The sequence below is a fragment of the Cyprinodon tularosa genome, unplaced genomic scaffold (genome assembly GCF_016077235.1).
Source record: "Cyprinodon tularosa strain WSP-4 unplaced genomic scaffold, ASM1607723v1 ctg194, whole genome shotgun sequence".
Classification (NCBI taxonomy): Eukaryota; Metazoa; Chordata; class Actinopteri; order Cyprinodontiformes; family Cyprinodontidae; genus Cyprinodon; species Cyprinodon tularosa.
Window position 1 is genome coordinate 300,809 of NW_024038699.1, and position 11,143 is coordinate 311,951.

General features: G+C 36.8%; 1 protein-coding gene across 1 annotated transcript in view; it reads right to left on the minus strand.

Moving 5' to 3' along the window:
• Positions 1-2,488, minus strand: part of skap1 (src kinase associated phosphoprotein 1) — a 50,638-nt gene extending 48,150 nt beyond the window's left edge. The window contains 1 exon segment of the mRNA XM_038283450.1: positions 2,248-2,488. Within this exon segment, the coding sequence (XP_038139378.1) occupies positions 2,248-2,287 (40 nt within the window). The 5' untranslated portion in view covers positions 2,288-2,488.
• Positions 2,489-11,143: the final 8,655 nt, after the last annotated feature.

The window sequence follows — 11,143 nt, forward strand, 5'->3', positions numbered from 1 at the left end:
GTGTGGAGTTTAAAGCTTTGCTAAAACTTTTCTCAGAGAAGTGTTTAATTCATTGTTAGAGTAAGATGAATAAGGCGATTTCACAAATGAATAAAGCTACCAAGAAGCTGCGTGTGTTAAATTTGCTGAAATCTACCAAATCTGGAGCTAAAGTTAAATTTACTAAGTAGAGATTTAAGGAGCTCCAAATACAAATTCATTACAAATTTTTTATTTTTTATAAAAACAAACACTGTAGTAAGTTTTCTCCACATCGCATAGGCTGCTTTGTGTTGGTTTATCACTTAATGCTCCACTGAAAAAAAATTACAACTGAGCCTCAAACAAAGTGAAAATCAAACAACACAGAACAATTTTAAAACTCAGGCGACATATCCAGAATACTTACCATAACATAAAATAATGTTAGGATCATAATATTTGTTTTGAAAGAACAACTAAACATTTAAGATGTTACCTTATTTCTGTTGTTTTGGTGTTGAACCAACTAAAGTTTTAACCTCTTTTTTGCTGGAAAATGAGACGAACTAAAGCTGCGGCTTTCTCAGAGGTGTCCTAGAACACCAACTCATTCTCCTTCCCATTTCTATAATCAGAACAGAATTACGCTTTTCTGCTGAAAACACATTTATAATCATAATATAGTTTAATGACCTTGAATTTAAAAAGTAATAGAATAGCTTGGGATTAATAAAGTGTTTTTGAATTGAATTAAAAATATATATATATTTCAGTAATTCAAAATAACTCAGAGTATAGAATAATGTATTTGGTCTCTTTTAGATTTCCTCTGCTTTTGTATTTGCCCACCCCTTTTTGCAGAATTGTATACACTCCATTTGACCATCCTGTTTACGGTCATATCAAGTTGTCCAGGTCCTGAAGGAGCCCCAGACCATCATACTACCACTCCCATACAATTGGCTGAAATCTACCAAATCTGGAGCTAAAATTAGATTTACAAAGTAGAGATTTATGGAGGTCCAAATACAAATTCATTACAAATTTTTAATTTCTTACAAAAACGAACACTGTATTAAGTTTTCTCCACATCGCGTAGGCTGCTTTGTGTTAGTTTATCACTGGGGCTTTTCTTCTGCGGGCTAATTTGAAGTTTGCATTTGTTTCTCAAAAGATTATTTTATCACAGTATCATAAGTCTCACACACAAATGACATAAGACCTTTATTGCAAGAAAAATGTTCAGAAAGAAAATAATTGTTTATGATTTTTTAAACAAAATCCACACCAACAACTATGAATCCATTAGTTGATGTAAAAAATAATTGTAAAATTGTAATAAAGTGTGTTAATTTCTTCATGTGGATTCAGAGTATAAAGTGACTTTATTTAGTAATGTATCACTGCTTGCTTTACTGGGTATAAAAAGGACTTCCTATATGGTTGAACCCATTTTCCTTAGCTACATTTAAAAATGGGAAGGACAAGAATACGTAGTAAGAAAGGTAAACATGTGTTGTCTTTCAAAAATCAAGAAATTACCACAAGAAAGCAGAAACTGGCCCAAGCTTGCTAAAATCTACAGGAAAAGCAATTTTTATTAAATTAAAAATTGTTTACAAAAAATGTAACCAGGAATACCAACAAAGCCCCAGTTTGCCTCCTCAGTCACGATGACAGCAGGACAGGTAAAAAATATCCTAAGCTACCAGTAAAGAATGACCTCTCCCAGTCTCCGTACTAACACATATTTACCTGGGGTGCCAACATTAGTGGAGGGTGCTGCATCGTTTAATCAGAAGAACAAAACTGGACCTAAAATCTTTAATCAAATATTTAATTCCTCTGTTGAACCAACTTCGAAACAGAAGGCATAATAACAAATTAACATGGGACTCATCTTTATGATACTGACAAAAACAGGTTGGTCCACATCACTTATCTGATTCCATTTCTTTATGTCCTCCATCCTGTATATAAACGGACTAATGCAAATTTTCCCACAGGGTTGCGTTTGCAGGATCAGCACTACATGCAAATGCTGCTTGTTGGAAACGGTCTATGACAACTGGAATAAGGATGTAAGTTATTTCTTTTTTTTTTTTGTAGACTTTTCTTTTAAGAAGAAAATGCTGCAAAGTTTTGAAGTTGCTCCCAAACACAACCCATGCATTTCACTTTGCTTTGATGAGTTCTGCCTTGACATAACGTATTTTTGAGCAATAAGAATCATATCTAAACACGGTTGGTAAATAAATATATTTTAACAAGAAATGAAGATATTACCATCCAAGAGCCTCCGGAGGTCATGTGGGATTGTACCCATCCCTGGTTTTTCTCAGCCCACTAGTTGAATCGAGGCTCCTTTTCTGGTTTTTAATCCTTGTTGATTTTACCCTCAGAAGCTGCCTAACTTCATCTAGACTCTGACATACAGCTATAGCTGCCTGACAGGAACAACAGCGTAGTACCAACAATGATCAACACCTCATCTGGCACATCAGCGAACCACCTGTGAGAGCTGACTTCCGTGCGTGCATCTAGATTTGCACATGGGGTGGAGCAGGAGGAGAGATGACAACTTCCTCTGCAGTCTGGTTCCTAAGTAGAGGCATATGAAGGTGTGAATCTCAGTTAAAAAAGATCTGCTTAAAGCAATAAATTTAAAAAATCAAGCCTAAAGTTCATGGCTTAAATCCAACAAACTTTCAATCAAATGTTTTTAGAGGTTTTAGGGAAATGAGAATGTGTGAATCAAATGTTAAACTGTCTTTTGAAGAATAAATAAAAACCAGACGATCTGGTGGAGGTTCTGGGGAACTGCAGAAGTAAAAACTTTTTTTTTTTTTTTATGTGGGACTTCCAGAGTTCTTAAACTCCAAACCCAGTAAGCCTACCGGGATCATTATACAATATGCATGTAAGTATCCACTCTGCTCCAGAAATCAGTCACCTAAACCTGCTTTTACAATTAACTGACAAACCTTCATTTGTCTCCTGGTTATTTCCTGCATGTAGGTCAGAAGCTTGCAACAACAACAAAAAGACAATGAAGTACATGATATGCTGATATATTTGAGTGTGTTTTTTTTTTTTGTTACAATAAGTATTGTTTAATAAAAGTTGAATATGCATTTGCTACCAAATTAGGATCCTCTAAATTCCCTACGATGTCATAATTCCTAAACGTTCCTTGTTAAAAGCACTTATATGAATGTGTTACAGGGTGGAGATGCACAAAAAGTCCAAGCACATAATACCAGTTCAAACTTGCATAAACCACCTTATCAATTTACCTACCCTACCTACTAAGACAGGTGGGTGATCGCCTCCGATCACCATCGCCTCCGAGGAATCTCCGGGAATTTCGGGAAAAAATATATATATATATTCTGTTCTGGGCCACGTAGTTCTAACAATTGAGAGAAAAATGCTGAGGGGCCAGCAACTTCAAAGTAATAACTCAGGTTAAAGCAGGAAACTAAGCTTAGAAGAATGCCATGCCAATGTCCATTTATTTATTTGTTATATTTATTTTGGTCACTTCTCTGGTCACCTTAGTTTATTCTTTGTCAGTATTTAATAACATAACTCAGGTCTCTTAAGTTATTTTTATTTAAAACAATTCTGTTATGGTTACATAAAGATTTAATTCAAAGTCTGTGTTTGTGTTCTCTAATGAAATTAAATCATTTAGCAATATCATAACATGTCCAGGCAGTGCTGCACATAAAATATGGTTTAAAATCTTTTCAATAATTATCGATATCGATCAATATGCATTTTTTTTTATTGATAAGCTTTTTTTCTATATCGCCCAGCCCTACTTTAAAGCACACCAGTGTTGTGGTCAAGACCACCTAACCCGAGACCAAGACAAGACCAAGACTAGACTGTATCGAGACCGAGACAAGTTCAAGACTTTTAGGGTCCAAGACCGAGTCAAGACCAAGACCAGCGCTAGTATGTGACAATAAAATGTGAAACATGATCAAAATCACTAAAATTGATCTAAAAGACCCACATTCACATAAAAACCCCTAGATATTTAACACACAGAACTGGAATAAACATAAACATCTTTATGTAGTACTTCTGTGTAGTAATCACAGAATTTCAAACAATTAATCAAAGTCGATAAAAATAGTATTTTCTCTGCCTTTCATGAACAGTACATACATTTATGTTGTTTTTAAATGTGCTATTTCAAAACAATGTGCAAATGTGTAAAACTGAAAAAATGGCAATCATTTCTCTTGTTTCTCTCTCATATACAGATTAAAGCTATATTATATAACCTTTCTTAAATAAATCCATATCTATCACCAAGTTGCCTGACTTTTGTCAGTTCTAAGACCCTGTTGCTGAATCAGATGGTTTGTTTTTGACCAAGCAGTGTATTTCTCTAGTTAGCACTGGGAACATGGAGAAAAGGCAAAAGTGCTCAATATTTTCACAGCTTGTCGGTCTCATAACATACTGTCACAAAATAATGACTTAAATATGTACGTAGCTTACCTTTCTTTGTGCTTTCTTTCAAGGTGTTGATAAAAGTTGGACGTAGTCCCTACTGTCTCTGATAGTGAAGCACTGCAGAACTTACATTGCGCTGTATGCTTTTTTTCTCAATGTTGCTTTACAAATATATTCTTTGTGATTTTATTAGTCGAATTTTATAACCGACGATTTGGAAGACATCCGTTCTCAGACAACCACTTGTGACTTTCAATCAAAGTGCTGCAGCCCGCGCGCAGGTGAAATGGGGTGGGCGGGACAGCGGTAAAAAAAAACAAAAAACATGCATTTACCAATGAGACAGGTTATCCAATAAAAAGAAGGATCTTAAAGAAACTAATAATATTCTGATGATTAGCGTTATTTCCACAGTTGTGGTCTTGACCGGTCTTGAAATAAAATGCCGAGTCCTCAGCGCCCGAGACCGAGACAAGACCGAGACCAAATGCGGTCAAGTCCAAGACGAGACCGAGACCATCAAAAAAATGGTCTCGAGACCAAGACCGATCTTGAGTACTACAACACTGAAGCACACCATATGGTCCATTTACAGATTTAATGTGTAATTAAGAAAGATTTCTGAAGTTGAGAGGACCGCGGTAACCAGCGGACCTCCAAAGCTAATGGCAGCCAGGGCTAACCTTAGCCTGTCTGCAGCAGCCCTCTCTTGGCATAGCCGTATGTGAAGGACCGCCGACTCTGACGCCGATTTTTTTCTTTGTTTTATTTAGCAAAATGTTCATTCGATTTTTGATTATTTGACTGTGTTAATTATTATTTCCCCACTAAATGAAAAAAGTTTTATTAAAGAATTTATTATCTAGAGACTATTAATAACAGGAGGTGAAATGCAGCTCAAGACAAGCTACGCATCTGTTCCAATTGACCCAGATTTATGCTGCATGCTCCCATTCTCACCAAGTCCAGACTTTCCTGTGTTCTTGCCAAGACCTGACTTGACAAGAACGCGAGTACAGACTCGCGTTCTCGTCAATTGAGAAACTGCCCTAGTCTTTTTGAGTTTTATTTCTTCGTTACGTTTTAATCTTATGCTATATAGTGCTAATCTAAAGAAAGAAAAAACTAAAATGCAGATAAACATGGTTTAATCATATTTTGCCGGACTGCTCTGAGCACGCCTGGTGATGACGTCAGAGAAGCAGTTTAACGAAGAAAATGTAAAAACCATAACATTTGTCTCACAAAGGTCATAAAACATTTTTTAAAGATGTGTATTAGCGTTAAGTGAGTTAAGGATAGAAATAAGTAGCAGTAGTAGTAGTTTTAGTACCATAATTACAGTATTTATGGCGACCTGGATCTATATCTGTTCGCGCATGCGCAGGACAGATCGTGCTTCCGGGAGGGATCGGGCAGTGACAGCAGGGAGCGCTGACGGAGTCACGTGACCAAGCGAAAAGTAGTGATCCAAAAGGTCACACAGTGTTGCCAACTCAGTGACTTTGTCGCTATATTTAGCGACTTTTCAGACCCAGCGACTCTTTTTCAAAAAAGCGACAAATCTAGCGACTTTTCTGGTGTCTGCCGTGGGGCGCCTCCCCCCGTCCCAACCCCGTTCTCCCACTTCCGCAGGAGTCCCTCTCAGCGCTACAGTCAGATCCACAGCATGTTTACCCTCAGTGTCCAGACTGCAAATGAACCGCGCGCACGTGCCGGGATTGACGGCGCAGGTTGATCACTCTGGAGTCAGCTCCCTCAGTTGCTAAACCTGCCGTATAGAGCCTTGACCGACATGACGATGACCCACTCTTTCTGTGAGCTGGCAAACACTAACCTGACAACAGCCAGATGCATGTCTCGCTCCGCCCAGCTCCACTCACATACATCTGGGAACCCGCTCATTGAAAGTGATTTCCCCAACCGAATTTATGGTCTGTCCAATCAGGACGCAGGGCGGGTGTGTCCTAGAGTGGAGAAGCGACCGTGAGATTCCAACAACAATGGCGGCTCGCATTGAGGAAGCAAGCGTTAGCATTGATGCTGCTATTTCTTTTGTGTTGTCCAATCTATCTGATATTGTTTCATTAAAAGAACATCAGAGAACGGCTTTGAAGGCTTTTGTTGGTGGAAACGATGTTTTCGCCCTTCTCCCGACCGGATTTGGCAAGAGCTTGATCTACCAAATGGCTCCTCCTCTCACAGCGTCACGGGTTAGCTTCGGTGTGAGTGGTTGAAATAGCACGTCAATAAAGATGACAGACAAGTGGCTTATCCAATCATATGCAAGGAGTTTTGATAAGGCCCAGCCTTCAGTAAAGGTAATTCCTATGGCGGGTTCCCAGATGTATGTGAGCGGAGCTAGGCGGAGCGAGACATGCATCTGGCTGTTGTCAGGTTAGGCAAACACAGCCTGTGTGTGTGAAGGGAAATCTTATTAGTTTAAAAAAATAAATAAATAAAAATAATTACCATTACCATTTGCTCACATGGTCATTGACTCTTTGTAGTCTTTTTTGTTCCATTTTGATAGTTAATGTAAATGTAATGTAAAAAAATGTTATGGTTCAAAATGTTTATGTTTTACCATGATTTTAAGCTCCTTAGTGGACCACAAGGGAAAAAAGAAAAAGAAAAAATTGAAAAATATAATATTATGCAAATTAGGCAATGACGTTTTCCACGACTTCTAGCAAAGCCAATAGCTACTTTCCTTGCTGAGGAGTTGGCAACACTGGACACAGCCATTATGCTCTAGAATAGGGGTTAAGTGACGTTCAGTCAAAGCCAAATGCGCAAAACAAATTTTGACCAAAAAAAAACAAAATGTGGTCTCACTGCCATGTCACAATGATTTAGAGTGGTCTTTTCTACATCCTTTCTTTAGCTTAATAAATATTAAGTTATATCAATATCTACGTGTTTCAATAATTAGCTTGCTGCAATTTACAAATACTATCATTTTTAACCAAGTCAAATAAGACGCGCAGTCAGGGTAACAAGAAAGATGGGTAACAAACTATCCCCTTTGGCTAGGTCAGAATCTGTCATTTAACATTTTTATAATAACGTATTATAAAGTAAACTAAAGTATTTTGACAGGTTTTGTAAAAAAAAAAAAAAAAACTTTTTCACCTTTTAGATAACCTGCAGCTGTTTGAATGATAACTGTTGATGGTGGCGTGCCATTAGCTAACGTTAGCTTGTTAAAGTTAGCTTCTGGATTCATGATAGAAAAATATTTTTCTTGGAAACGACTTGCTTAGGGTAAATTAAAACGTTCTTACCTTTTTGGACAAATAAAACAAAAATTTAAACTCTACATTTTCATAACTTATTATCTCGTTTTCGAGAAGCATGATGGGCCTCTTGAGATGTAATCTCAAAGCTGCATTCAAGAACACCATTTGCAACATTTTAGCTGTTGAAACGATAAGATCATCAAACTGAAATTTTAAACTTTGACCTACTTGAATCATTAAAACCTTATCTCTAAATAAATCCTTTTGTTATGCTTTTTCCGTCATAATATTTACAACAGCAGAATTAAACATTTCATGATAGGCTCAACCTATGAAACGTTTTAATGTTAGAAGATGCTGCATTCAAGAACAAAAACTCCCAAAAGCTTTGAAATTGTACATTAGAAATTGTGCATCTTATGAAAGCATAAGTATTTTAATGCAAACAGTATATATATATATATATATATATATATATATATATATATATATATATATATATATATATATATATATATATATATATATATATATATATATATATATATATATATATATATATATATATATATATATATATATATATATATATATATATATATATATAGTTGCTTTATACATATGAGAAATAGAAAGAGCAAACAACCCTTAAGTTAATATTTAAAAACTACATTGCAACATGTATTTGGTTTTTGTGAAAAACTTAGTAAGAAAGAACAAATCAAAATTAGTGCATTAAATAGTGCTTTGCTAGATTTAAATTACTTGGGAGAGGAGTAATTAAAAATGAAGTTAGTTCATATGTGTTTGGATACAGAGAATTAGGCTACTTATTGTTGTGCTGTGCCCTAAATTTGAACATTATGTTTTACAATAAATAGCTTAAATTGAGTTATGGAATACTGAGCTGTGGAATGTTTAAAAGTGAAAAGTAAATATCAGAAAGGTTGTGTAATTATCCATGATTTATGATGCAACTCTTGTAAATTTTAGACAGTAAGAGGTTATCATATAATGAAACACCAGCTCGTTTGAGAATAGATTTAATTAATCCCATCTCTTACTGTTTTAATTTTCTACTTCATCTGGTACTGCAGAAATAAAACTAACAGGGATGTTTCAGTCGACACATAAACGCAGCACCACTAAAGTGGCCCCTCACCGCATTTGACAGGGCATGGATTAATAGTTCAGATTACTATCGGAGGGGTGAGCAACAATGGATTGAACCAAGCCGCCTTTTTAAACACACAATTGACCCTTGCAGAGGAGGCATTGGTGGTGGAAGCAGTACAAACAGCAGCCCTGGCAATTGTTTTATTGATCGTGTATTACTGAAACACGGGGAGGAAAGCAATCAAGTAAATAAGTCTCAATTCTACTCTGCTGACATTGGCAGCGTATATCCATCAAAGCGTGATGCATGTTACAAAAAAAGTGTTCAGTTTAAATAGTAGGTATTCAATGTCTTACAAAAGAAGCTGTAGTCTTCAAGGCTGTTTACGTTTTTTTGAAATTAAATTATTAAGCCTTAAAATCTATTTATGAGTCTTTTCTATTAATATTGTGTTAAAAAATGCTAACATGATTTAAATTTTTCAAAAAGTTATACAAACTAAGAGCTAAAAACTGTGCCATACATTTGTATTTAACCCTTCTGATATAATACAATCTAGAAATCTTTTCAGATACATCTCTACAGCTTTCATACATATAGAGTGTTTTTTTTTTTTATTTCATCTTTTTCTACATAACTCATCTCTGTCAGACTGGATAGGAAGAAGGACCAACATTAAATTCTTGCCAAAGATTCTAAATAGTGTAGCTCTTGGCTTTGGGCTATTCTGATATATGAATTTATTTATTTCTGAATCATCCAATTGTAGCTTTATATGTTAGGGTTCATTGGACTGGTGGAAGGTCAACCTCTGGCCCAGTATCAAGTCTTTTGTCTACAAAATCAGTCTTTTGGAGAATTTAACATCTTTATATTTTTTCTTCATGTTTTGTAGTACCAGTTTCCAATCAAATCTGAGCTGCTTTCTCTTATCACCAAAGAAAAGAACCCCCATGATGCTGCCTCCGCTACCATGTTCCACTGTGTAGGTATGTGTGTTTATCAAGTTATTCAGCATTTTGAAAGGGAGCCAAATTTTCAGATTTTGTCTCTTCTAAGATGAGGATTTTCCTCCAGGTGTGTCCTCTTCCTGGTTTATGGTAGTTTGGCATACTTATGGCCTTCTTTTAGTAATGGCTTTTTTCAAATTGGTCTATCTTTAAGGCCAGTTTTTCGCCATATAAGGTTAATCTGGTCTTGTGAACAGATTAGCTAACCTGTTCTCTTAATCTTAATGTGGCTGCTGTGTTTTGACGTCTTCATGAGGCTGTTTGTGTTAAGGTTAGGTGATATCTAAAGGAAACTGGATGCACTTGTTTTTTTTTTTTAGAGTAATAGAGTAAAGGGTGCTGATTTTATTTCTTTTTATCACTGAAGCCATTTGAAAACTATGCGTCTTCTGTGGTTCTAGTGTTGATCTACCAGATAAAATCCCAATAAAATTTGTTGAAGTTTCTGATTTAAATGTGGATTTTAATCCATTCAGGTGTCATGAGTTATTTTGTATGGCACTATATTGCAAATCATTGTATGTAACTCAGATTAGACTGGCTAAGCTTCAACTGATTTAATTTGTGTTTTCACATGGATAATTTGTGAGTCAAGAAGCCAAAAACAACAAGTATCAAGGATTCTGCAAATACTTTTATTCTTAGTTCAAAGTAAAGTAGAAAAATGTTTGATTTGATTTATTTTCTGGTGTTGAAATTGTCTGAGGAAGGCCTCCTTACTTGTCACTTCCCTCCAGGAAACCATGGGGTCAGGGTGAGTTTGAATCCCATGTCGGATTTGTCCCCACGCTGACCTGCTCCTGACTGGCTTCCATGCAAAAAGCCCCTGTGAAGGTAAGAGGAACTGGGGTCCCCTCCCCTGGATAAGGGGTTCCCTCCCCTTGACAGCTCCACAGAGCCCCAGCCACCTGCCTGCTGGGCTGGCCCCCACATATGAAAAGGGAAGCTCTTTGTAATCCGACGGGGATTACACCACCCAACAATGAACCAGTGAAAGAGCGACAAAAGCCCCGTATCAAACGCTGCTGAGGGGGAGCAAGGCTATGATCTCCCACTACTACCAACACTGACTCCTCAGCCACCTCTCATCTCCCTGAGAGGCTCTTCCCCCCCGAATGCCTCTGTCCTCCTTCTGCCCTCTTCATCTCTGAGATCTGGCCTTTTATCAGCGCATTCCTTTTCATTTGCATTGCGGTGTGGGGAGGGACGGCAGGTCTCTCTGATCTGATAGCACCAGGAGAGAGAGAGAGAGAGACAGGAGGATCCTCAGGGCATGATATGTGCATCCTGTCCTACAAACACACACACATACACACGCATACAAAAACACCACACTGCAT